The sequence below is a fragment of the Ahaetulla prasina genome, chromosome 7 (assembly GCF_028640845.1).
Source record: "Ahaetulla prasina isolate Xishuangbanna chromosome 7, ASM2864084v1, whole genome shotgun sequence".
NCBI lineage: Eukaryota > Metazoa > Chordata > Lepidosauria > Squamata > Colubridae > Ahaetulla > Ahaetulla prasina.
In genome coordinates this window covers 6,405,769-6,433,430 of record NC_080545.1, presented here as the reverse complement: position 1 = coordinate 6,433,430, position 27,662 = coordinate 6,405,769, and the positions used below count along the sequence as shown (strand labels likewise).

General features: G+C 44.3%; 1 protein-coding gene across 13 annotated transcripts in view; it reads right to left on the bottom strand.

Annotated features, from left to right (window-relative positions):
• The window catches only part of MAGI2 (membrane associated guanylate kinase, WW and PDZ domain containing 2), a 755,967-nt gene that overhangs the window by 166,693 nt on the left and 561,612 nt on the right, over nucleotides 1-27,662 (bottom strand). For 9 of the 13 annotated variants that reach the window (XM_058190302.1, XM_058190300.1, XM_058190301.1 and 6 more), the window contains 4 exons: nucleotides 19,946-20,003; nucleotides 9,035-9,156; nucleotides 6,131-6,259; nucleotides 5,170-5,352 (listed from right to left, as the gene is read on the bottom strand). In XM_058190302.1, the coding sequence (XP_058046285.1) occupies nucleotides 5,170-5,352; nucleotides 6,131-6,259; nucleotides 9,035-9,156; nucleotides 19,946-20,003 (492 nt within the window). Of the gene's footprint in view, nucleotides 1-5,169; nucleotides 5,353-6,130; nucleotides 6,260-9,034; nucleotides 9,157-19,945; nucleotides 20,004-20,627; nucleotides 20,686-27,662 lie in introns of all 13 variants that reach the window. The other 4 variants (XM_058190303.1, XM_058190297.1, XM_058190292.1 and 1 more) reach the window with 3 other exon arrangements.

The window sequence follows — 27,662 nt, the reverse complement described above, 5'->3', positions numbered from 1 at the left end:
TATCTATCTAATCTATCTAATCTAATCTATCTATCTAACCTCTCTTTCTCTCTCTCTCTCCCCCCCTCCCCCCTTTCTCCATAAGCATGAATTTTGATGTATATCTATATATAAAGGTAAAGGTTCCCTCACACATGTGTGCTAGTCGTTCCCGACTCTACGGGGCAATGCTCATCTCTGTTTCAAAGCCGAAGAGCCAGCGCTGTCCAAAGACATCTCCATGGTCATGTGGCTGGCATGACTCAATGCCAAAGGCACACGGAAGGCTGTTACCTTCCCACCAAAGGTGGTCCCTATTTTTCTACTGGCATTTTTTATGTGCTTTCGAACTGCTAGGTTGGCAGAAGCTGGGATAAGTCACGGGAGATCACCCCGTTATATGGCATTAGGGATTCGAATCGCTGAACTGCCAACCTTTCGATCGACAAGCTCAGCGTCTTAGCCACTGAGCCAACATGTCCCTCAACAATACATATAGCGCTTATCTAAAGATAATTTCTTTGGCAAATTCGAAGTGAAACCATTGGCTCTCTTTATAATATTTGACTCTTGATTCATATTAATTAGTTTTCTCACGAATCTAGAAAATCATGAGTTCTTACAATACTCAAACGTCTTATTTCAAACTGAGGCTTATCTGAAGTTTTCAACAGCGTACAGAAAATATGTCCCTTGGCTTGATCCGAAAGAAAGGCAGGTGAAGCTTAGGAAAAAAAAATGCAATAAAAGTGCAACCGTCTAGGGATTTAAATCCAATAACTCTGAAGTCCAAGCAACAAGTTCGTATCAAGATTTTGCTTAACATAAAATGGAGACACCCTGGTATTATTCTGGCATTGCAGACAACTCAGACTGAATGAAAATTAAAGTTGAATAAGACAGCAACAAAAAGAATTACAGACAAAGGACAAGGGAGTTCAATTCTCGGAGTAATACAATATTAATAAAAGCTGGGATCATTCTTCTGAAACTTCCTTTCAGAAATATAAGAATTGTAGTACGTTTGTAACAAGATAAAAAGGACTATAGAACTGCAGTATATGGATCAGTATAAATACACTGCATTTTTTGAGGTGGTGGAAAGATTAAAAGACCCTGATATACAGACCAACTCTTTAGAGGAAATAAGGATGGATAATAGATATCGATTAATTAGCTCATTAAAAAATAATAAGAAGGAGACCCTATTACAGATTTATGTTTATGTTTAGTCAGAAATACTGAATCCTTCTGGGGCAACAAAGGACCTGGGTACTTACGAGACCGCCTGCTGTTACCTTATGCCTCCCACCGACCCGTACGCTCCCACAGAGAGGGTCTTCTCAGGGTGCCGTCCGCCAAACAGTGTCGGCGGGCGGCCCCCAGGAGTAGGGCCTTCTCTGTTGGAGCTCCGACGCTCTGGAATGAACTTCCCCCTGGCTTACACCAAGTGCCTGATCTTCGGACCTTTCGCCGTGAACTAAAAACATATTTATTTATTCAAGCGGGACTGGCATAATAGTTTTTACTTTTTTAAATTGGGTTTTATTGTCTTAGGGTTTTAAATAAATTTTTAAAATTTTAATATCGGCCTTTTTTTGCAATTTGCTTTGTTTTAAATTTTGGTTTTAATTGTATATATATTGAGTTTTATCCTGGCTGTACACCGCCCTGAGTCCTTCGGGAGAAGGGCGGTATAAAAATTTAATAAATAAATAAATAAAATAAATAAATAAATAAACGCTTTCACGACTGGAATTCCAGATGAGAATGAAGGATTCAACTGCAGGCATAACTTAGAAGAACTAAAATTGTAATTATAGGTAGTCCTTGCCTTTTACGACCACAATTGAGCCCCAAATTTCTGTTGCTAAGTGAGACATTTTTAAAATGACTTTTGCCCCACTTTGTGACCTTTCTGGCCACAGTTGTTAAGTGAATCACTGCAGTTAAGTTAAGTTAGCAACACGGCTGTTAAGTGAATCTGGCTTCCCCATTGACTTTGCTTGTCAGAAGGTCACAAAAGGGGATCACATATGCATATACACCAGTGGTGAGATTCAGACGGTTCTGTCCGGATCGCATGAACTGGTAGGGGCGACTGCAGGAGGCTCCGCCCACCCGCCCGGACGTAATGCACAACTACTGCCCATGCGCAGAATTTGTTAACCGGTAGGGAAGGTAAGTGAATCCCACCTCTCATACACACACACACACACACACACACACACTCATACATACACATACAATATACACATATAAACAAATACACATACACATACATACACATACAGTACACACACACACATAAATATACACAGTGACGCGATTCAAGTAACTTAACAACCAGTTCTCCCTAATGACCAGTTGGGTAGCTGTGGTTGGGTTTTTTTCCTGTGACTGAGTGGGCGTGGCCAACTCAACATCACTCACGGCAAGGTGGGGTGGCGCAGGCGGGGCGAAGTGGCGGTGGCAATGGCCAGAGCCTTAGTGTGAGAGCGAAGCATCCCTGTAGTTGCCTTTGTAACAGCATTCCGCCTTCATTGGGGTACATTTGCGCTCAAGGCAGCCCTCTCATCTCGCCGCTTTGGGCTCGGAGCTGTAAGCCATCTAGGAAGCACTGCGGCGGAGAGAAGCAGTTGGGTCTGATTCTCCGGCACTGTTGTGTCTGCGCCCCCCGAGCCGGGCCTGCTGCCAGAAAGTGACTTGGAGCCTGGCCTGCTGCCAGAAAGTGACTTGGAGCCGGGCCTGCTGCCAGAAAGTGACTTGGAAAGTGAGGGGGAAGGGCCATCAGGACTTACCTCGGGAGCACCCGCTTCCCTGGCTCAGCTCCAGGAGCCAGAGGCAGGCCAGGTGGAGGACATAACGAGGCCTCCGTCCCCTGACTCGTTCCCCCCCCCAGGCCATGCCTTCAGACCCAGCTGACGGCAATCAGGCTTGGTTGGACCCTAGATTTTGTAGGCAGGAGAGGCAGGAACAACAGAAGCAGGGATGGGGCAGGCCTAGGAAGTGCTGAGTCATGGAGCCACACCCCACAGGATATAAAAGACAACGAGAACTGCTGTGTCTCTTTGTAACAGGCAAATCCACTGATTAAGAGCTGAAGTTTGTTTCTGAGTGACTCACCAGCGTCGTGGAAGATAACGGAGGCTCTTGGCAGACGCTGGCTATTCTGCTGCCAGAGCTGATAGTGCTGGCTAATTAAGCCATCACTCGGACAGAGGTGAGAGAGGACACAGCAGGCACCTATCTCTTCCTGGGTCTTCCTGCCTGACAGTCAGGGTTTTTTTAAAAAGATTTTTGCAGCAGGAAATGGTGAGTGGCTACTTACAGCCTTTGTTGGTGCAGATGGACACGCACGCGTCGGTCATTTGGGGAGACGCACGACCTGCTCTGCCCTGAGACATTGGCCTGACGCATTTGTCACTGTTGCCTCATAGCCTGCCTGCTGACCTGACTCAGCTGCAGCTGACACAGTTGCTGTTGCCAGGGGCAAGTGGAGGCAGGGTCGCGTTGTAATAGGCTCCAGGAGGAGGAGGGGACCCCATTTCCTCCATTGTGAAGCGCACTAAATTTCACTGTGCTGCGCAAGGCGCTGTGAGAACAACATGCAGGCCACTTCAGTCATGACGTAGTAAGAGCAGCAGAGGCAGTGGCGGTGCGGGTTGGGTCACTGGGCAGGCCATGAGGCAGCTGCAGTGATGAACGTGACAGGCCAGTGTTTCGGGGTGGAGAGCAGGTTGTGTGTTCTGTCTCTTTCCCCACTTCAGACCCACGAGCTGGCCTTCAGCCAGTGGATTTATGGCTTTTATCAGTCCTGGCAGAGAAATCGCAGCTGCCTGCCAAAGTTCAAACAAATGACTCACGTAGCAAGACTTTCAGCTCTCTTTGAAACGGTTCAGCTAATTTTTGCTTCCCATGGAATGAGAGCAGTCCCAAAGCTCCTTATATATCCTGTGGGGTGGGGCTCCTGCCCCACCCTTCCCTTTGATGACGCCGCCTCTTTAATCTTTTGAAGCGTGGGTCGATCCAAGCTTGATTATTATTATTATCAGCTGGGTCTGAAGGCGTAGCCTGGGGAAGGGAGGAATCAGGGGATGACGGCCTCATTATGTCCTCCAACTGGTCTTGTTCTGGCTCCTGGAGCTGGGCCAAAGGAATCGGTGCTCCTGAGGTAAGCCTTACCGGCCCTTCCCCCTCACTCTCAGAGTCACTTTCGGGCATGGGGCCAGGTTCGGGGGCTGGAGTCACAACATTGTGTCTCTTCTTGAGCGACCAAGGTATGCATGCCCATCTGCACCAACAAAGGTGCTGCCCCACCCAGAGCGAGTCTCCCTCCCCTGTCATTGCCTTTTTCAAGGCAGGGGAGGAATGACAGGGAGGGGAGGGGCAAGGGGCGGGACCAGCCAGTTCGCTGAACTGTGCAAAAAGTTAACAACCGGTTTGGGTGAACCAGGGTGAACTGGCTGAATCCCACCACTGCATATATATATATACATAAATGTACACATACATACATACCTATAAATACATACACATACAAATACACAAACACACATACCCATACCCATATACATACACACACACACATATATACATACATGTCTACACGCACACACACACACATTCCTGCAGAGGTGCAGAATGCAATATATATATTGCCGACTACTAAACACTTACGGGACCGCCTGCTGTTACCTCACGCCTCCCACCGACCCGTACGCTCACACAGAGAGGGACTTCTCAGGGTGCCGTCCGCCAAGCAATGTCGGCTGGCGGCCCCCAGGGGAAGATCCTTCTCTGTGGGGGCTCCTACGCCTCTGGAACGAACTTCCCCCTGGCTTGCGCCAAGTGCCTGATCTTCGGACCTTTCGCCACGAGCTGAAAACGTATTTACTTACTCGCGCGGGGCTGGCTTAAATTTTAAATTTTAAATTATGTTAAATTTCTAGATGAATTTTAAGGGTTTTTTAGATTTTAAATGTTTTAAATTTCGGCCAATTATTTAATACGTTTTTTAATTTTGTTTTAATTGTATATTGCTTGTGTTCTTATCTTTGGCTGTAAACCGCCCTGAGTCCTTCGGGAGAAGGGCGGTATAAAAATCTAATAAATAATAATAATAATAATAATAACAACAACAACAACAACAACAACAACACATAAAACCGCCAACTGTGGGCTTGTTACCTGTTTCCATCTTGCTGTCTTGTGCCGCCGGCCCATCCGGAATGACGCTCTTCACCTGGAGAAATTCGTCGGGCTCGTCCCCACCGATGATGGTAAATCCAAAGCCCATATTGCTTTTCTTGAGGGTTGTGCTGAGGAAGGTACCTTTCAGCTGGGAGGCGTCCCGGGTGAAGAGGGGTTTTTCTACATGAGCCAACACAAAGGGAGACATGAGACGTTTGGGTTGCTCCCCGCGGTTGTGGACACGCGCGCACACAGACACACGCAAGAGCTGGGCTTCACACATTGCAGCGAAAGCAGCAGCGGGGACAAAGTGGCGTTTGTACGAGTCGAAGCAAAGTAAAAGTGCAAGCGTTTTGAGAGAACCAAGGATATTAGTGAGTTGTTATGATTATTATTTTTTTCTACGTCAAGCTAAATCAACCAGCAAGGGTAGGATTTGTTTATCTAAAGTAGCCTCCCGTTCGGACTCTTAATGAATTCTCTGTTCATTCAGAGTTGGGACTTTTGGAAAGGGTGAGAAACTGGCCAGACGGTGACTTCTCAATTTAATCAAATTATTGCGTCAAAAAAAAAAATCATTTGCAAAAACAATTGGAAGACGGACTTCTCAATCACACAAAGGGGGACTGCATGCACTCGTTAGGACGTGCGTGTTCGTCTCAGCACGTTTTTCATCCCTCCGCAAGCGTGAGTTTTAGTCTCTGGCCGGTTCAACCCTCCAGGAATCCACTTTTAGAGGGAGCCCTTGAAAAGGGCGGCAAATGGGTAAACCTCAGAGGATCAACCGGTGCTTCAAGAAGTGATCAAATCATGGGAAGTGGTGAAAAAACAAAACAAAAAACCAAAGCTAGGTGTTCGGGGTTGTTTTTGTTTTTGTTTTCCAGGGGGGGCGCAAAGAATTCAACACACTACTTTTGATAAAAGTGCAGCCCAGGTAAATAGCAGCACTCGGACGTACCATACAGCCTGTACATTCCAGCAATTTCCCGCCGATATTGAGACAGGTCGCTCACACTGCGAGACCTCTGAGGAGCAAGGCGCGGGTGAACATGTTTGGGCCTAGGTAAGGTTGAAGAGGCGTTGTCTACTGATATAAAGGAGAAGAAGCCTCATTCTTTGCGTAGAGTCTTAGGTCAATAATCTCTGCACCAATACAGACTGTTAATCACCCTTTGTTCCATTGCGTGCATTAACTTAGTCATGGATAACATATGCATTGTTCATTCTCCCACCAAACAGAGCATCGAGTCGCCTCGCAGCAGAGGTGAAATGCTACCAGTTCGGACCGGTTCGGGCGAACAGTAGTAACAAAATGCTACCGGTTCAGGCGAATTGGTATTTCCGACGATCAGCTGGGCGACAATCAGCTGTGATGCGCGATTTATATTAGCTAAAATCGTCAGATTTCCTGCTTTCTAAATTGCGTGGCACAGCAGATTCCCCCTCCCTCGCCGTTCTACTTACCTTTGCAGACATGGAAGGCTTCAGAATGTTCCTTTTTTAGCGCTGCGCGGGTGTGTCTCAGGCGCGCATGCGCACAAAGCACATGCTTGGTAGCAGATTCACAGAACCAGTAGCAGACTTCAGAGGATTTCACCCCTGCCTCGCACTGGTTGGCAAGGCAAGGTAATAAAATCTCTCTCAACTTAAGCTCAAGAGGTAAGGTTAAAAAAAAAAAGAAGGAAAGAGTTCCTTGAATGGAGCTCAACATCTGGGTTGATACTCATTTTGCTAATGTTCGCATCCATGGATCACTGCCTTCTTGTTGTAGGTTTATAGATACCTACACCTGGATGGCTTCCCACTTAAATGCCAAGCAGATCTGTATCTGCTTAGCTTTTTCCATCCTTTGCTAAAGGTAAAGGTTCCTCTTGTACTAGTCGTTCCTGACTCTAGGGGATGGTGCTCATCTCCGTTTCAAAGCCGAAGAGCCAGTGCTGTCAGAAGATGTCTCCATGGTTATGTGGCCGACATGACTAAATGCCAAAGGTGCATGGAACGCTGTTCCCTTCCCACCAAAGCTGGTCCCTATTTTTCTACTTGCATTTTTTTACCTGCTTTCGAACTGCTAGGTTGGCAGAAGCTGGGACAAGTAAGGGGAGCTCACCCCATTACACGGCACTAGGGATTCGAACCGCTGAACCGCTGACCTTTCGATCAACAAGCTCAGTGTCTTAGCCGCTGAGCCATCGCGTCCTTTGCTAGGGTGGTCCATTTACTGTGGAATTAACCTGTGGAAAAATTCTTCCACAAGACTCCTACGCTTATTTCTAGAGCCGTGGGGGTGCAGTGATTAGAATAGAGTACTGCAAGCTGACTCTGCCCACTGTCAGGAGTTCGATCCTGATTGACTCAAGGTTGACTCAGCCTTCCATCCTTCCGAGGACGATAAAACGAGAACCCAGATTGTTGGGGGCAATAGGCTGACGTTGTAAACCGCTCAGAAAGGGCTGTAAAGCACTGTAAAGTGGAATATAAATCCAGGTGCTATTGCTATTATCATTTCAGATAACCAAGACCAGGTGAATGTCTTATGCCTTTTACCCAAGTTGCCATTTGGTTTCTAAGATCTGTGTAGATCAGACATTTGACCAGAACTAGGACAGGGGGTAGAAGAAGAAAGAAAAACATTTTTTCCCCTTAGGTCATCTAAAACAAATAAATAAAGCTGGTCTTGGTCCCCAGATCAGTGTCTCTCCTGTGCGCAATTGGAGTTTGGAAAGAATGAATGACCCTCCCCCTCCCCCTGTGCCAATCGTGGTCCTTCTTTCTCTCACCCTCCATTTTTGCAAGTAAAGGAAAAAGAGAACACACACAATTTAGTATCAGTTGTGTATGGAGGACAACGGGACCCAAAAGAACCAACTGAGATCATTCCAAGAACGCCCTGGTGGCACAGTGATTACAATGCAGTATTGCAGGCTAATTCTGCCCACTGCCAGCAGTTCAATTCTCGCCGGCTCAAGGTTGACTCAGCCTTCCATCCTTCCAAGGTCAATAAAATGAGGGCCCAAATTGTTTGGGGGCAATGGGCTGATTCTGTAAACCACTTAGAGAGGGTGTAACAGCACTGTGAAGCGGTATATAAGTCTAAGCGCTATTGCTATCTCCGCCATGGTGGCACAGTGGTTAGAATGCAGTATTGCAGGCTAATTCTGCCCACTGTCAGCGGTTCGGTCCTGACTGGCTCAAGGTTGACTCAGCCATCCGTCCTGATGATAAAACGAGGATCCAAATTGTTGGGGGCAATATGCTGACTCTAAACCACTTAGAGAGGACTGTAAAAGCACTGTGAAGCGGTATATAAGTGCTACTGCTGTTGTTATCTACCCACTGGAAGTCACTCTTTCCTCTTTGCTATAAAAAAGACAGAGTGGGGCTTTAGTTAACCACAATTGTGTGATTTTGCCACCTAAGATGGCGTATGCTGCTCCCCTTGGGACTCAACAATCCGTCTCTAGTTGCATCTGGATAACCTTCTTACTATTATTTTGAATTAGCTCTTTCTCATTCTGTCTAGCAAAACAAATCTTACCAGATAACCAGTTATAGCTTTGTTTTAAATAGACTGGAAAAGAATCCCCCACCCTCCCATGTTGAGTTAGAAAAGCTTACCATGGCAACATTTAAGAAAGCTATTTAAACCCGTACTTATACTCCATTCCTACTAGTTTTGGAATTTTAGGAACTGTGATAATTAGCTACAATCTTTCAATATGTATATATATATTTTGGGAGGGAAAAAAAATTAGAGGTTTCCTATATATATATATTCACGTTTTCAAAACCGTGTCACAGCTATCACACCAAACTAAACAGAATTGGTCCCGTTTGAATTGTGGACACTGAGATAATAGTGTACCTCGGAAACTTTGGACCGGCAAAGGCTTGATTCCAAGTTCTGCGTTGGGCATGGTACGGTGTTGTAACTTCCTTTTGGCTTCCAAAACAGGATTTTCAAATTGGGTCCTCCTATTTATGTGGCTGAAAAGATAAAGAAACCCATTGTCAACCTTTCAAAAAAACAAAACAAAACAAAATAAAAAAACCGCCTCGCGAAAACCTGAATTGACCGGACTTCAAGAAAGAGGCCTACTTTCTGGTGCCAATTAAAGGAGCCGGGGGTGTCATGACACAACGGATGAAAACGATCTGCTGGTGTCAGTCGTGTCACGCCTGTCATGTCACGACATCCTGACCTGAACGACAGGTATGAATTTATATCACAGGGTTGCACCTTCAAGGCTTAATTAGGCGTGAAAAAACAATTACATGTCAATGATACACATAAGTAGCTTTGCCTCCAAAGGCAATAGTGTCAGAGTTTAGGCAGCGTAACTAGTACTCTGAGATAAACCCAGGAGCAAAACACAGCACCCACCACACAGGGCCTTTTAGTATAACTAACAGTGGTTTTATCTACAGTGAAATATTTGCAAACTTATGCGTGGTAGGTATATTTACTTTTTATGTACACTGAGAGCATATGCACCAAGACAAATTCCTTGTGTGTCCAATCATACTTGGCCAATAAAAAATTCTATTCTATTCTATTCTATTCTATTCTATTCTATTCTATTCTATTCTATTCTATTCTATTCTATTCTATTCTATTCTATTCCTTTCCTTTACAGCTGCAGATACAACGAAGAGCAATGATACACACGACGAGAGAACAAGAAGTACAATACAGGAGGAGAAGGCTCCAGGAGAAGGAACGTCCTCTAATGGATTCCTTTATATAGGCAGCTTCTGACCCAGCTTCTTAACTTTACTGCCTCATTCTATTGCATCAGCTTTCGGCTGCGCCCGCTTACAGCTTCCCATCATCTTACAGCTGTTAACTCATTATACCCTGACAAATAGAAAGAGCTAAAGTATCAGGCATGAAAGACCAGATTCTCATGTGAAGGTTCAATTAAAGTACTTCATTGCTAAAAGCCTATGAACAGGAATCTGCTCAACTGATAGGGGTTAGATAAAGATCCACAGAATTCAAGGGGGGAGGTTGGACTTATGAATGCGTAGAGATTCTAGACCTATTCCTCTTTTGACTCCGCCCGCAGGTTCTACCACTCCTTCTCCTACATATGAAGCATTAATAGTCGAGAGTATCAAAGTAAATCACAGGATGGATTTACCGGATTTATCTGATGGAGAACTCGGATAAATCTTAGAGACCAGGAAGTCTAGATTTGATTGGCAAAAAAACACATTAGAGAGAATTGTTCTTGCTATCCAATAGGCATCAGCCGGTTGCCTCTGGATCGGGCGAAAAGGTAGCAGCGATTGTGGGAGGCTCCGCCCACCCACCCGGATGTAATGCCTGAGTACTGCACATGTGCAGAAGGTCATGTGCATGCACAGACGTGCGCACGCTCCAGGAGTGGGTTCTACTTACCTTTACTACCGGTTCACATATGCAGATCACCTATGATGACATCTGGGTCGGTGGGCGGAGACTCCCACGGGTTTCACTACCGGTTCTATAGAACCGATCCAAACCGGGGTCAACCCACCACTGGCGCGCTCACATTTGCGACCCAGTAGGGAAAGTAAATGAATCCCACCTCTGGCAATCAGGCAGCTTCCAAAGAAGCCGTTGTGTACTTGGCTTGTTTAGAAATAGGCCAACAACAAATAGACATACACGCATGATACGCCTGGTTGCTTTCCCAAGTTCTCGAGACTAACTTAGTTGCCTTTCAGTGAGGGAAAGAGTTGGTACAAATAACAAACCAGTTGTCGTGTCCCCCTCCCCCTCCGATGACCGGGTCTAGGAAGTCCGTATCAAGCGTGGCCACGAAGCCTCTGCAGCTTTGCCAAATTCCTTTCAGATTTCTCAGGGCAGGCAGGAATCAAGTTGTGACTTCAGCAAACTAAAGGAGACTTTGCTTGACTCAAAGTTGGTTGACTCAAGCCGATCCTTTATATAGGCTGTGGGGTGTGGCTCCATGACTCAGCACTTATCCAGGCCTGCTCCTCCCTTCCTTCTGCTGACATCGCCTCTCAGATCTCCGGAAGCGGGGATCCTCCCACTGTGAATTCTCTTCCTCTGGATCTGCTGCTGGTAATTCCCGCACGTGGCTGGCTCCCTGCTCACACGCTGTAGGAGTGAGGTTTGTTTGTTCATTCCTGACATTCTGTCCAGGCATGGGGCCAGGGCTGGGGGCTGGAGGCATGCCAGGCTGTTCCTCTTCATTATCAGACTCTGAATCTGATAGCAGGCCCGGGAGGCGACAGGAGGGGCCCGGCTGAGGAGAGGAGGGAGGACGAGGCACAACACTAGTTCTCTCCTTTCATTCTTTTTTAAAAAAGCGAATTGTAAAATGCTGGAAATAACAATCCGGCTGCAATCCCAGGGTGTACCAGTAGTCCTCGATTTACAACAGTTCATTTACCGACCGCTCAAAGGCACAGATAAAAGTGACTTATGACCGTTTTTCACACTTAAAACCTTTGCTGCATCCCCAGGATCACGGGATCAAAATTCAGTGGCTTGGCAACTGATTCATTTGCAACCTTCTGACCAGCAAAGTCCAGATTCACTTAACAACCGTGTGGCTAACTTATCAACTGTGGTGATTCCCTTAACGAGGGTGGCAAGAAAGGTCGTAAAATGGGGGCAAAACTCACTTAACCTATGTCTCATTTAACGACATAAATTTTCGGCTCCATTGTGGTCGTAAGTTGAGGGCTAGCTGCAGATGTAATTGTACGTTGATTGTTACCATTATATTTTGTTGACTATCAGGAATTAGTGGCCCTTTCCCTCGAAAATATTTGTTAGCAAATTTAAAAGAGTAAAATAAACAAATAATAAATAAATAAATAAATAAACAAAGAGAAAAATAAACAAAAGACCCATTCTTGAATAAAGCTCACCTGTCTGGAACCCATACCACATCTCTGACATTAATACAATTGAACGAGTCCAGAAACATTTTACAAGAAGAGTTCTCCGCTCCTCTGAAAACAACAAAATACCTTATACCACCAGACTTGAAATCCTGGGATTAGAAAATTTAGAACTCCGCCGACTCCGACAAGACCTGTGTTTCACACACAGAATCATCTATTGCAATGTCCTTCCTGTTAAAGACTACTTCAGCTTCAATAGCAATAATACAAGAGCAAACAATAGATTCAAACTTAATGTTAACCACTTTAAACTTTTTTTTTTATTGAAAGAGTTTTAAAAAACAAAAACATTTTCCCCCTTTTCCCCCCCCTCCCTCCCAAAAAAACCCCTTCCCCCCTCCCCCCCCCGGCTTCCCGGGTCAATCACAAGGTATTGTTATACATAAACCAAACATAGAATAAAATTTTCCCTTCCAATCCAAATAACCACATCCAAAGCTTTTCATCTCCCAACCCCCTCCCCATTACATAAAATAACTTTCTAATTATTCAAAGGCAACCTGATATTTCTTAATCTGATATCTGTTTTGTAGATAATCAATCCATTTTTTCCATTCAATTAAATATCTTTCCTGCGTATTGTCTTTTAAAAAAGCTGAGATTTTAGCCATCTCAGCCAAATTAATGACTTTCAGTATCCATTCTTCTATTGTAGGTACCTCTTCTTTCTTCCAGTATTGTCCAATCAACAGTCTTGCTGCTGTTATTAAATTCAGAATCAATTTAGTCTCAATCCCTGTACAATCCGTTATAATTCCCAAAAGGAAAAAGTTAACCACTTTAAACTTGATTGCAGAAAATATGACTTCAGTAACAGAGTTGTTAATGCTTGGAATACACTACCTGACTCTGTGGTCTCTTCCCATAATCCCAAAAGCTTTAACCAAAAACTGTCTACTATTGACCTCACCCCATTCCTAAGAGGACTATAAGGGGCGTGCATAAGTGCACAAAAGTGCCTACCGTTCCTGTCCTATTGTTTCCTTTCAATATATGTTCCTGTATATAATGTTGTGACAAAATTTTTTAAAAAATGTAACGCTTAGGCGTTTGTGTTCAGTACAGAATTTTGGAGAACACATAGATTGTGGCTTTGGAAAAATCCAGGTAATATTTATAAACAGCAGACCAAAAACAAAAAAAAGGCGGATTAATAGCAAACCATAACCAAATACAAAATATGTCTTTATCTCTATCCATTGTCATTGTCGGCTCCCGTGCCTGACATCGGTCTGATATTTCTGAAGATTTTACGCTTTGTTTGTTCATTCTGAATCTTGAAAAGATTTTTTTACTTTCTGTTTTTTACTCCTTGCATAGAAATAAAACAGGACTCCAAGAGGGATCTTAGAGTCCTAATGGTAAAGCTAAAGGTTCCCCTCGCACATATGTGCTAGTCATTCCCGACTCTAGGGGGCGGTGCTCATCTCCGTTTCAAAGCCGAAGAGTCAGCGCTGTCCGAGGTCATCTCCGTGGTCATGTGGCCGGCCTGACTCAACGTCAAAGGCGCACGGAACGCTGATACCTTCCCGCCAAAGGTGGTCCCTATTTTTCTACTTGCATTTTTTACGTGCTAGGTTGGCAGAAGCTGGGACAAGTCGCCGGAACTCACCCTGTTACGCGGCACTAGGGATTCGAACCGCTGAACTGCCGACCTTTCGATCGACCAGCTCAGTGTCTTAGCCACTGAGCCACCCTTAGTCCTAGTGGACAATCCTTTAAACAGGAGCCAGCAGTGTGCAGCAACAGCCCAAAAAAAGCCAATACAATTTGCTAGACGGCATTAACAGATGGATAGAGTGAAGATCACATGAAGTTCTAGGCCTGCTTTACAAAGGCTTAATAGGATCACTCCTGGAATACTGCATCCAGTTCTGTTCAGCACAATTTAAAAAAGATGCTGAGACTCTAGAAAGAGTCCAGAGAAGACCAACCAAGATGATTAGGGGACTGGAGGCTAAAACATACGAAGAACGGTTGCAGGAATTGGGTATGTCTAGTTTAATGAAAAGAAGGACTAGGGGAGACATGATATCAGTCTTCCAATACTTGAGGGGCTCCAACAAAGACGTGAGATTCAAGCTATTTTCCAAAGCACCTGAAGACAGAAGACGAAACAACGGGTGGACATTAACCAAAGAGAGAAGCAACCTAGAACTAAGAAGAAACGGTGAGAACATTCAACCCATGGATTAGCTCGTCTCCAGAAGCTGTCAGTGCTCCAACACTTTTAAAGAAGAGATTGGACAAACAATTGTTCAGAATGGTATGGAGTCAGAATAGCGGACCTCCAAGGTCCCTTCCAACTCCATTATTCTATGTTCTATGATTAATCCTTCGGATTAGAATCTAATAATAGTCTGTTGCTGACTCTACCGGGCGAACTGGTAGTGGCGGTGGCGGGAGGCTCCGCCCACCCACCCGGATGTTTCTGTGCGCGCCCATGAGCGAACCGATAGCGACGGGTTTTGAAACCCGCCCCGATCCTATAGAAAACTAGCTTTGGTTGATTCAATGATTGATTCTTTCATTGATGAGTGGTAGCTGTATCTATCTTCTGTTCTGTTCTGTTCTGTTCTGTTCTGTTCTGTTCTGCTCTGCTCTGCTCTGTTCTACTCCACTCCACTCCACTCCACTACTTCCCTTTCCCTCCCCTTTCCTCCTTCTTTCCCTTCCCCATCTATTTACTTCCTTCCCTTCCCTTCCCTTCCCTTCCCTTCAAATTCCCCTTTCCTTTCCTTTCCTTTCCTTTCCTTTCCTTTCCTTCCCTTCCCTTCCCTTCCCTTCCCTTCAAATTCCCCTTTCCTTTCCTTTCCTTTCCTTTCCTTTCCTTTCCTTTCCTTTCCTTTCCTTTCCTTTCCTTTCCTTTCCTTTCCTTCCCTTCCCTTCCCTTCCCTTGCCTTGCCTTCCCTTCCCTTCAAATTCCCCTTTCCTTTCCTTTCCTTTCCTTTCCTTTCCTTTCCTTTCCTTTCCTTTCCTTTCCTTTCCTTTCCTTCCCTTCCCTTCCCTTCAAATTCCCCTTTCCTTTCCTTTCCTTTCCTTTCCTTTCCTTCCCTTTCCTTTCCTTCCCTTTCCTTTCCTTCCCTTCCCTTCCCTTCAAATTCCCCTTTCCTTTCCTTTCCTTTCCTTCCCTTCCCTTCCCTTCCCTTCCCTTCCCTTCCCTTCCCTTCCCTTCCCTTCCAAATTCCCCTTCCCTTCCCTTCCCTTCCCTTCCCTTCCCTTCCCTTCCCTTCCCTTCCCTTCCCTTCCACTCCATTCCATTGTGTCTGCAAGGAAATTTGTTGTCAACAGAAAGAAAAATAAATCTATTTGGCATTCTAGAGGGTATTCATTCTAACCTTTGATTTTGCTGTCCCTTTTTTAACATAAAATCTTTGGATGACATGAGCTGCCCATTTTCCTTCCCAAACTACATATTTGGAGTCTAATACTGCAGGATAAAAGCGACCACGCCATGCTTCTCTTGACACTAACAATTCCTTCCTAAATGCATATAGTGGGAATTTGTAAAATAGGTTTAATGCCACGAAGGAGGTTATCTTAACCCAGAGTTGCATTAACAACTCTCACCCCTCGCTCCTTTTCACTTATTTTATTTTTGCAATTTTTTTCTTTTGCTCCACTTATCAGGAGAAGCTTTCTGCCGGCCTAAATTGTGCTCTTAAGTTATATTTTTGGAGGGAGAACAAAAGGCAAGCATTTTCAGGATTTACGTTGGCGGGGGAAAAAAAGCGTTATTTTGCAAAGGCGCTTCAGCGACTGCAGGATTAGTTTAAAAGATCCCTGTGACTAACTTAAACGCACTTTTAAGACTGGGTTAAATTGCCATGTAAGTCGGGGGTGGGGGGGTCTCCAAATTTGATATTTTAAAGAGTTTTGGACTTCAACTCCCAGAATTCCGCATGGCTGGCTGAGGAATTCTGGGACTTGAAGTCCACAAGTCTTAAAGTTGCCAAGTTTGGCGTTCCCTGATCAGTGGTGAGATTCATTTTTTTTACCACCAGTTCTGTGGGCGTGGCTTGGTGGGTGTGGCAGGGGAAGGTTACTACAAAATCCCCATTCCCTCCCGATCAGCTGGGACTCGGGAGATAGAGAATAGGTGGGTATGGGGCCAGTCAGGTGATATTTACCGGTTCTATAAACTACTCAAAATTTCTGCTACCAGTTCTCCAGAACTGGTCAGAACCTGCTGAATACCATCTCTGTCCTGATGTTAGAATATGAATGTGTTCCTGTCTATAGTTTGTGGGAAAACATGGAACAGATCAGTGATGAAATGTAAAATTTGTTACTACCGGTTCTCTGGGCATGGCTTGGTGGTGGAGGTAATGTGACTGGGTGGGCATGGCCAACTTTTTTTTTTACTTTTAAATGCATTTTTTCTACAACCTCTTCGGATGAAGGGGTGTAGAAAAAATGCTTTTAAAAGGCTCTTCTGACAAACCCAGCTGAGTTGCCTGATCGTCAGAGGCTTTTCTTTTAACAGCATTTTTTTTGCCTTTAAAAGAAAAAAAGCCTCTGACGATCAGGCAACTCAGCTGGGATTGTCAGAGGAGCCTTTTAAAAGCATTTTTTCTACACCCCTTCAGCCGAAGAGATTGTAGAAAAAATGTTTTTAAAAGGCTGCTCTGACGATCCCAGCTGAGTCACACGATCATCAGAAGGCTTTTTTTTATTTTTAAAAGCATTTTTTCGGCCGAAGAAAATATGCTTTTAAAAGTAAAGAAAAAAACCTTCTGATGATCGCGCGGCTCAGCTGGGCATGGGGGTGGGATTTTTGCTACCAGTACTCCGAGCTACCCACCGCCATCGCTACCGGATCAGGTGACCCGGTCCAAACTGGGAGCATTTCACTCCGGGACAGATTTATTAGAAGATCCAACTTCTAGTAGCATCTTACAATAGGTACAAAATCTCTTCAGGGCTCTTTTGCCTTTCAATAGACAAGTTTCCATAAGACGGAGCTTCAAGAATTTTTTTTTTTAAAAAACTAACAGAATTACAAAGAAACACAAGAATGTGTGCAGAAAAAGAAACCAAGATGAAATGAGACCAAACAGTAAAACAACAGTCTTTTAAATTCACGTTAGAATGATAAATAGCCCATTTGCATAACACATATCTATACAGAAATGAGGTAATAATTTACTTTAAGCCAAACTCAACTCCTAAGGATCTCAAAAACTCCTCCATGTTGGCTTATTAGGAAAAATACACAAGTGGTCTACCACTGCCTTTTCTAGGATGGATATTTTGTCCCCTGAGAAGGTTCGGTGTTGTGGTCCGCCAGCAGTCTGCGGAGCTAACAGCAGAGTCGGACAGTGAGGAGGCTGTGGAGGACAATGGGTCAGTCCTGGAGTCAGGGGAAGGCCCAGACAAGGGCTCTGCATCGGGGGCAGAGATGGGGCCAGGGCCATCTGGGAGCGATGCATGGACTCTGGAGCCTCCAGAGACAGCCAGCAGAGAGGCAGAGGAACAGAAGGAGCCTGTTCCTAGTGCATGCATGCTACAAACTGCCAGAAGGCAAGAGCAGCTAAAGCAAAAAGGACAACTCGGGAGTAAGGCCAGGAGATGATTGGCCCCTCCCATAAGGCTTAAAAGAGCAGCAACGGCTCTTGGGCTCTTTGTAGGAAAGCGACGTCGCTACAATTGTTTCTTGTCAGCGTCTCCTGTGTCTGAACTTTGTGATGCTTCGCCAAGAAAAGCCTTTGGCAGGGTGCCAAAGAAGACAAAGGTTTTTGATAAGGCCGAAGGACTGTTTTTGAAGGACTTTGTTTTGGAATTAATTTGGACTAAGCTGAGAATGAAGTAATTCTAATTACTAATTTATTATGTTCTAATAAAATATGTTTGTTTAGGATCGACTGTGTCTGGTAATAACTACTTGGGCCTAGGTCACAGCAGAATGCTCCAATTTGATGCTGCAACTCTTCTAGTCCTCATGCAGTAAAACAAGGGTCTACAACGAGTCCAATCTTACTGTTTATGACTTCTGGACTTCCAACTCCTAGAATTTGTCTATGGAGTTTCTCAGTCATCCGGCTCATGGTTGTCCCAAAGGTGTTTTTTCAAAACAACAACAACTAGACTTTGTTTTCCCTTGAAGACGCTTCGCTTCTCATCTAAGAAGCTCCTTCAGTTCAGAACTGAAGAAACTTCTTGGATGAGAAGCGAAACGTCTTCAAGGAAAAACGAAGTTCCAGTTGCCTTTTGAAAAAGCACCTCCCAAATTCTGGGAGTTGGAAATCCACAAGTCTTAATGTTGCCAAGATTGGAGACTTGGCATCTTGAGGACTTCAGTTCCAATTCTGGGAGTTGAAGACCACAAGTTTTAGAGTGGCCAAGGTTGGAGTCCCTTGTACTAGAAGACAACTGATGCTGATATTCCTTCATGAAAGGTATGGGATTCGGGTATCGGCAAGAACTCTTGACCTCCAGTGATATCTTTCCATCCCACATGCTCTAATAGAAGAGTATTCTTTGAGGACCTTCCTTAAACAACATTAGTGATGAGGCCCTGAAGACCTTCTGTGGAACCTTCTATTTTCTGGAGAGATCTTCCTGAGATACAGTATGTCTGGCCATTTTTCAGAAAAACAGATTTTTTTTTCCTCAGATTTTTGCGGACACATGACTGGAGTTTCATTCACAGCCAACTGCCTGGAGCCGCACAGCGCTAGAATTGGGTGACCATATCAAATAAATGATAAATAATATGAGATGGCAAGAGTGCAAAAATAGGTAACTTTTTTCAACGGAAAACACTCTTGAAAAGAGCGTTACGAGTAACTTCCTCTATATCAGGGGTGTCAAACTCAATTTCATAGAGGGCCGCATGAGGGCTGTGGTTGACCTCGGGGGGACCAGGGGTGTGTGGCTGACTGGGTGGGCGTGGCCATCTTGAAGCCACTCCCCAAACTGCTTGGGTTTCCTTTTCACATTGGGTAGACCGGGCCGAAGCCACGCTGGCCCAATGCTCTTCGCGTTGAGTAAACCAGGATGGCCCCATGGGCCAGATCCGACCACATCCAACCACATGGGCCTTGAGTTTGATACCCCTGCCCTACATACAACCATTCATTTAAGTGACCATTTGAAGATACCACTGAAAAAAGTGACCTATAACTATTTTTAACACGTATGACCATTGCAGCACCCCATGGTCACGTGATCAAAATTCAAATGCTTGGCAACTGACTCACATTTATGACGGTTGCGGTATCCCAGGGTCATGTGATCCCCTTTGGCGACCTTCTGACAAGCAGAGTCAATGGGGAAACCAGACTCACTTAACAAACATGTTACTAACTTAATGCAGTGATTCACTTAACAACCATCCTCTTTTAACGACCCCATAATCCCTTGCGGGATGCAGTCTGGGCAACTGAATGGAGCTGAGTGTACTGGCCAGATGCCCTTCCTGTCACCAATGTGGAGCTGTTGTTTTTTTACAGATATATTCTCAGTGTGCCCAGAGAGAGAAATATCTGCCTCTACCTAGGATCGAACGCACAGCCTCCTGATTGTGAGGCGAGAACTCCACCTCTAGGCCACCGCACCAGTCAGTGATTCACTTAACAACCATGGCAAGAAAAATGGGTCAAAACTCACTGAACAACCGTCTTGCTTAGCAACAGAAATTTGAGGCTCCATTGTGGTCGTAATTCGAGGATTATATCGTATTATTTTTTTTCTTCAGTTGGGCCTTCTATTTTCTGTCCCATCTTAAGGTGTCCAGGAGCAAGGAAAACCACCATGGACTACTTTCTTTTTGACCTGAAGTGCCACATGGGACCTGAACCATAGCTGATACCGGATTAATAGGCAATTAATAACAGTTTGAAAAACTTACTCCACATAATAAGTGCCATAGATGGGATCGTCAATTTTCTCCCAGCCGTAGGGTAATTCTGAAAAGAAAAAGAAACAAAGAAATAGGAAGGCTTGTTAAGACATATAGCAAGGGATGTCATGATTTCTAAAAAAAATAAATAAAAAAAGTCAACAGGAGAGCTCAGAACCAAAGCCAAATTTTAGACATATACCACAGTGAAGTGTGAAAACCAGTGCCTGCAGTGGCCTGCGTCGGATGAGGAGAACATATCTTTCTCCTTCAGTCCTGGCCATTTTTTACAGATATATTCTCAGTGTGCCCAGAGAGAGAAATATCTGCCTCTACCTAGGATCGAACGCACAGCCTCCTGATTGTGAGGTGAGAGCTCCACCTCTAGGCCACCGCCCCAGTCAGTGATTCACTTAACAACCATGGCAAGAAAAATGGGTCAAAACTCACTGAACAACCGTCTTGCTTAGCAACGGAAATTTGAGGCTCCATTGTGGTCGTAATTCGAGGATTATATCGTATTACTTTTTTTCTTCAGTTGGGCCTTCTATTTTCTGTCCCATCTTAAGGTGTCCAGGAGCAAGGAAAGCCACCATGGACTACTTTCTTTTTGACCTGAAGTGCCACATGGGACCTGAACCATAGCTGATACCGGATTAACAGGCAATTAATAACAGTTTGAAAAACTTACTCCACATAATAAGTGCCATAGATGGGATCGTCAATTTTCTCCCAGCCGTAGGGTAATTCTGAAAAGAAAAAGAAACAAAGAAATAGGAAGGCTTGTTAAGACATATAGCAAGGGATGTCATGATTTCTAAAAAAAATAAATAAAAAAGTCAACAGGAGAGCTCAGAACCAAAGCCAAATTTTAGACATATACCACAGTGAAGTGTGAAAACCAGTGCCTGCAATGGCCTGCGTCGGATGAGGAGAACATATCTTTCTCCTTCAGTCCTGGCCATTTTTTACAGAGGCACGAATGAAAGTGTCTTAACAAACTGCATCCCTGTTTGGTTTGGCGGCCGCAGTTCCTCAGATAGAAAACCCCTACAGAGAGTGGTGAGGACAGTGGAGAAAATTATAGGAAGCTGGCTTCCCGTCATTCAGGATACTGCTTATATACCGCTATGAGCTTAGATCTCGAAGCATTGTTAGAGACCCCACACACCCACTTTACGGCCTGTTTCTGTCGCTCCCCTCTGGGAGTAGCTTTGAAGTAGCTATAGCAGGACTACCATATTCTGGAGCAGCTTTGTTCCTTATGCCATCCATCTTGAAAACTCTCAGGATTCTTTTTTCTCGCCACGTATATGTAAACATCTGAACTAGACTGTGCTGTTTCTCTCTGTCACATATATATGTGTATGTGGGTATATGTATACTTTTGTATTTATTTACTTTGTCATAGTGATGTAGTAGTGTATATTGGAGTTGGTGACCTTTTGAGAGCTGTATGCAATGAAATTTCATTTTAATGTATGCCGATTAGTGTACATTCAAAGTGACAATAAAGTTGTTATCCTGTGCTGTCCTATCCTATCCTATCCTATCCTATCCTATCCTATCCTATCCTATCCTATCCTATCCTATCCTATCCTGTCCTATCCTATCCAGTAGTGGGTTTCACTTCCCTTCGCTACTGGTTTGGAAATGTGAGAGTGTGCGGCGCTTCTGCGCATGTGCAGAGCATCCGTGATGACGTCTGGGCAGGTGGGCGGAGCCTCCTGTTGCTGCACTACTGGTTTGACCGAAACAGGGTGAACTGGTAGAACCCCACCACTGATCCCATGCCATGCCATGCCATGCCAGGCCATGCCATCTTTTCCTTTCCTTTCCTTTCCTTTCCTTTCCTTTCCTTTCCTTTCCTTTCCTTTCCTTTCCTTTCCTTTCCTTTCCTTTCCTTTCCTTTCCTTTCCTTCCTCCTTCCCTTCCCTTCCTTCTTTTCCTTTCCTTTCCTTCCCTTGTCTTCCTTTCCTTTCCTTTCCTTTCCTTCCTTTCCTTTCCTCCCCTTGTCTTCCTTTCCTTTCCTTCCTTTCCTTTCCTTTCCTTCCTTCAAATTCCTTTCCTTTCCTTTCCTTTCCTTTCCTTTCCTTTCCTTTCCTTCCCTAACCTTCCTTTCCTTTCCTTTCCTTTCCTTTCCTTCCTTTCCTTTCCTTTCCTTTCCTTTCCTTTCCTTTCCTTTCCTTTCCTTTCCTTTCCTTTCCTTCCTTTCCTTTCCTTTCCTTTCCTTTCCTTTCCTTTCCTTTTTCTTTTTTCTTTCCTATCCTACCCTACCCTATCCTATTCTACCCTACGCCACCCCACCCCACGCCATGCCACGCCACGCCACGCCACGCCACCCCACGCCACGCCACCCCACCCCACGCCACGCCATGCCACTCCACCCCACGCCACCCCACCCCATGCCACGCCATCTATTCTATTCTATGCTATGCTATGCTATGCTATGCTATGTTATGCTATGCCATGCCATGCCATGCCACACCATCTATTCTATTCTATTCTATTCTATTCTATTCTATTCTATTCTATTCTATTCTATTCTATTCTATTCTATTCTATTCTATTCTATTCTATTCTATTCTATTGAAAATGGCTTTGCCATGTAATGTCCAAGAAACTGACTCCTAAACTGCTGAAGAAAAATAAATATTTTTGGTTGTCTCTTCCCCAGACAGAGGTGGTTCATTTGTGAGACTTCTGTCCATGGAAATTAGGAAAGCCTTCGTCACTGTAGAAGGCCGTTCGTACAACACCTGTCTATTCAGAAATAAGGTTCAATAGATCTTAGAGATACAGGTAGCCTCAACTTTACAACAGTTGGTTTAGTGACCCTTGCAATAGCACTGGAAAAAAAAGCAACTTATGACCGTTTCTCACACTTACAACCGTTGCATAGCGTCATGGTCGTGTGATCAAAATTTAGATGCTTGCCAACCGACTCACATTTATGACGGTCGCAGTGTCCCGTGCTCACATGAGCCTCTTTCATGACCTTTTGACAAGCAAAGTCAAAGGGGAAAATCCAGATTCGCTGAACAACCGAGTTACTTTACTTAACAACCGCAGCGATTTGGCTTAACAACTGTGTCAAGAAAGGTTGCAAAATGGGGGCAAAACTCACTTCACAATATGTCTCGTTTAGCCACAGAAATGTTGGGCTCAACTGTGGTCATAAGTGGAGGACTATCTGTGTACCCCAGAAAAGCCAAATCTTGCAACAGGCAAATAATAATTAAAAAAAAAAACCATTGCAACCAGCGCTAGTTCAACCAGCGTTAAGTCCAGGTTTCATATAGTTGCTAGCATGTTGAGTGCACCGGCATTCACAGGTTGGGGATCACGGCTAGGAGTTCCGAGGCCTACTCCACTGAACACAGCACGCACATGAAAAAGGGGGAGACGATCCCAGTTGCCATGTTGGCTTTGGAGGAATGCCTCTACATGAGTAGGTCTCCGTTTCTTTGCCAGATGTCTTATTCACAACAATTCTGAAGTCAACAGCAACATTTATTTATCTATTTTGTTAAATTTATTTGCCAAATATCTCACCATGGGGCTACTCTTCTTTCTTTCTTTCTTTCTTTCTTTCTTTCTTTCTTTCTTTCTTTCTTTCTTTCTTTCTTTCGTTCTTTCCTTCCTTCCTTCCTTCCTTCCTTCCTTCTTTCTTTCTTTCTCTCTCTCTCTCTCTTTTCTCTCCATCCGTTTCTCCTCTTCCTCCTCCCTCCCTCTCCCTCCCTCTCCCTCCCTTTCTCCTCGCCCCTCCTTTCCTTCCCTTCCCTTCCCTTCCCTTCCCTTCCCACATTTTCCTTCCCTTCCCACATTTTCCTTTCCTTTCCTTTCCTTTCCTTTCCTTTCCTTTCCTTTCCTTCCCTTTCCTTCCCTTCCCTTTCCTTCCCTTTTCTTCCCTTCCCACATTTTCCTTTCCTTTCCTTTCCTTTCCTTTCCTTTCCTTTCCTTCCCTTTCCTTCCCACATTTTCCTTTCCTTTCCTTTCCTTTCCTTTCCTTTCCTTTCCTTTCCTTTCCTTTCCTTTCCTTTCCTTCCCTTCCCTCTCCTCTCCTCTCCTCTCCTCTCCTCTCCTCTCCTCTCCTCTCCTCTCCTCTCCTCTCCCTTTAATGACCCCAAGTGGAGCATCTTCAACAGATACTGCTTTATTTCACAGTATTATCTTTAATTTCCCACTGCAAGGCAAATATTGTTCAGGCATCAGGGATATATCAAAATACCTATTTATTATTTCAGCTTTAATGCAATAGTTATACCTGAGTTTTACTGGGCTCCACAACGAAACACTGCATTCCAGTTACATTTGATTAAAGGAATATTACTACTGGTTTCACATTAATTTTTTCCCCAAACTGTATTCCAGCCTTGGTTAAATAAAATCCAAAAGCATTTACCCAGCTGGAAATGTTTTCTTAAATTCTTTGGCGCAGCTCCTTCATAAAATATTGAACTGAATATTTGCATCTTGCACGATTCAAAATAAGTCCTTACAGTTTCCTGCCGAAACTGAAAATTACCAGAATCTTGGTCTGGATAAAAAGTTAATTAAATAGAAATCTATTTTACACAACAGGTCTTCTTCATTCACTGGCATCCCTACAAAAACTATTTACAGATTACAGTAGGTGGGGGAGAAAGTAAAAACTACTAGGGACACGATAGCAGTATCCATTATTTTATTTATTTATTTATTTATTTATTTATTTATTTATTTATTTATTTATTTATTTATTTATTTATTTATTTATTTATTTATTCATTTATTTAATTTTGTCATAACAATATACACAAGCATCACACAAAAAGATTATATAATATGTAAACATATATATAACATATATTTCTTTGAAGACATTTCGCTTTTCATTCAAAAATCTTCTTCAGCTCTTAAAAAAACAATATTGCAAGCTATTTTTCTTTTTAAGGACCTGAAGAAGCTACTTGGATGAGAAGTGAAAGGTGTTGTGATCCGCCAGCAGCCTGCAGAGCTGGCAACGGAGTCGGACAGTGATGAGGCTGAGGAAGAACAGGGGCCAGTCCTGAAGGCTGGGGAAGGCCCGGATGAGGGCTCTGCGTCAGAGGCTGAGGTGGGGCCAGGGCCATCTGGGAGTGAAGTGCGGACTCCAGAGCCTCCAGAGGCTGACAGTAGTGAGGCAGAGGAACAGGAGGAGCCTGTTCCTAATGCACACATGAGAAGAGCTGCTAGAAGGCAAGAGCAGCTCAAGCAGAGAGGACAACTCAGGAGTAGGGCCAAGAGATGATTGGCCCCTCCCATAAGGCTTAAAAGACCAACAACGGCATTTGGGCTCTTTGCCGGAAAACAATGTTGATAGCTTTGTCTTGTTGCATTTGTTTCGTATCGGCGTCTTTGGAACTTTCGCCAAGAAAGTTGCCTAATTGGACCAAGGTTGGTGATAGAACTAAAGAATTGTGTTGGGAGGAATTTGCTTTAATTTAGTTTGGACTACGCTGAGAATGAGTTAATTCTCAGCTGTGCTAATAAAGTTTGTTTGTTTTTACACTGACTGAGTTTCCCAGCTGTAATTCTCAGCTGTTCTAATAAAATATGTCTGTTGTAATAACTACTTGGGCCTGGGTCACAACATAAGGTCTTCAAAGAAAAACCAGAAAGTCCAGTCCCCTCTTGGAAAAAAAAAAGCAACTTTGGAACAACCCTGACCTAGATGTCCAAGAACCTCCATAGACATCAAGACTCCTGGTGTTTCCCATTGACACATTTATGTGGTCCAACTCTGTTTAGGTTGCCAACAGCTTGGCTCGGTGTAGCCACAAAGCTGAGCCATTCCAGAAGATTAAAAAAAAAAATCCCAATTAAGCACGGACAAAACAATGAAGCCTACCCTGTGTATGATTCCTAGTGGCTTTTAGGTCTCCGTAAACGTTCCTTCCCTTTTAATAAAGCCAACTTTTGCTCATGAAATGCTGCCCGTGGAAACCTTTTTCTCCCTTTACAGATTTCTTTTCTTTTGCGATTGCCATGAAATAGGACTTCTCCAGGGCTTTGTTTCAGCTGCACATTATGCAAATGCTTGCCGTCTGACAAGAACCGTTCCTTTCTTAGCTTCAGCCTCCTGCGGCTGCCTTTGCGAAGACGCTTCCCTGAGTCATTTGAAGTTCAGAACTTCGCTTCTTCTATTTATTTATTTATTTGTCAAACACAACAGTATATATAAGTATAAGCATGAAATAACCATACGAATTGGATACAACCAAAGGGAACATTAGGACAGGAACGGTAGGCATGCTGGTGCTCTTATGCACGCCCCTTACAGACCTCTTAGGAATGGGGTGAGGTCAACAGTAGATAGTCTTTGGTTAAAGCTTTGGGGATTTTGGGAAGAGACCACAGAGTCTGGTAGTGCATTCCAGGCATTAACAACTCTGATACTAAAGTCATACTTTCTGCACTCAAGATTGGAGCGGTTCACTTTAAGTTTAAATCTATTGTGTGCTCGTGTATTGTTGCGGTTGAAGCTGAAGTAGTCTTCGACAGGAAGGACATTCTGGCAGATGATTCTATGAGTTAAACTCAGGTCATGTCGAAGGCGGCGGAGTTCTAAATTTTCTAAGCCCAGGATTCCAAGTCTGGTGGGATAGGGTATTTTATTGTTTTCAGAGGAATGGAGAACTCTTCTTGTAAAATATTTCTGGACACACTCAATTGTATTGATGTCCGAAATGAGGTGTGGGTTCCAGACAGGCGAGCTGTATTCAAGAATTGGTCTAGCAAATGTTTTGTATGCTCTGGTTAGTAGTGTAATCTTTCGATGACTTCCTGGCATTTGAACGACCAAGAAGCAGGCCTTCCGTTGGCTGATTTCATTCCTCTGATTGGAATAGTTAATAACATCATCTGCCAAACTCAACTTCCTCTTTAATGGCTTTCCTTTTCCATACTGTCATCAGAAAAAGAGCCTTCGCGGCAAAAGACGCATCTTGTCTTCGTTTGAAAAGTGACCCATCGGGTTCCCATGGGCAATGATTCAAGAATGATTTGGAAATTGGGGTTGAGTCGGAAGCACCACAACTGGTGTCACTTTGTGGTTGTGGGTTGTGAAGTAGTTATTACAACAAACATATTTTATTAGAACAGCTGAGAATTACTTCATTCTCAGCTTAGTCCAAATTAATTCCAAAACAAAGTCCTTCAGAAAAAGTCCTTCGGCCTTATCACAAACCTTTGTCTTCTTTGGCAACCTGCCAAAGGCTTTTCTTGGCAAAGTGTCATGCAGTTCAGACACAGGAGATGCCAACAATTGTAGCAACGTGGCTTTCCTACAAAGAACCCAAGTGCCGTTGCTGTTCTTTTAAGCCTTATGGGAGGGGCCAATCATCTCCTGGCCTTACTCCCAAGTCATCCTTTTTGCTTTAGCTGCTCTTGCCTTCTGGCAGCTCTTTGCATGCATGCATTAGGAACAGGCTCTTCCTGTTCCTCTGCCTCTCTGTTGTCCACCTCTGGAGGCTCTGGAGTCCGCACATCACTCTCAGATGACCCTGGCCCCATCTCTGCCTCCAACGCAGAACCCTCATCTGGGCCTTCCCCAGACTCCAGGACTGGCCCATTGTCCTCCCCAGCCTCCTCACTGTCCAACTCTGCTGCCAGTTGCGCAGGAAGCTGGTGGACCACAACAATGTGTTCAGAAGTGGTATTCAGCCAGTTCGGACCGGTTCACCCGAACCGGTAGTGGAAATCG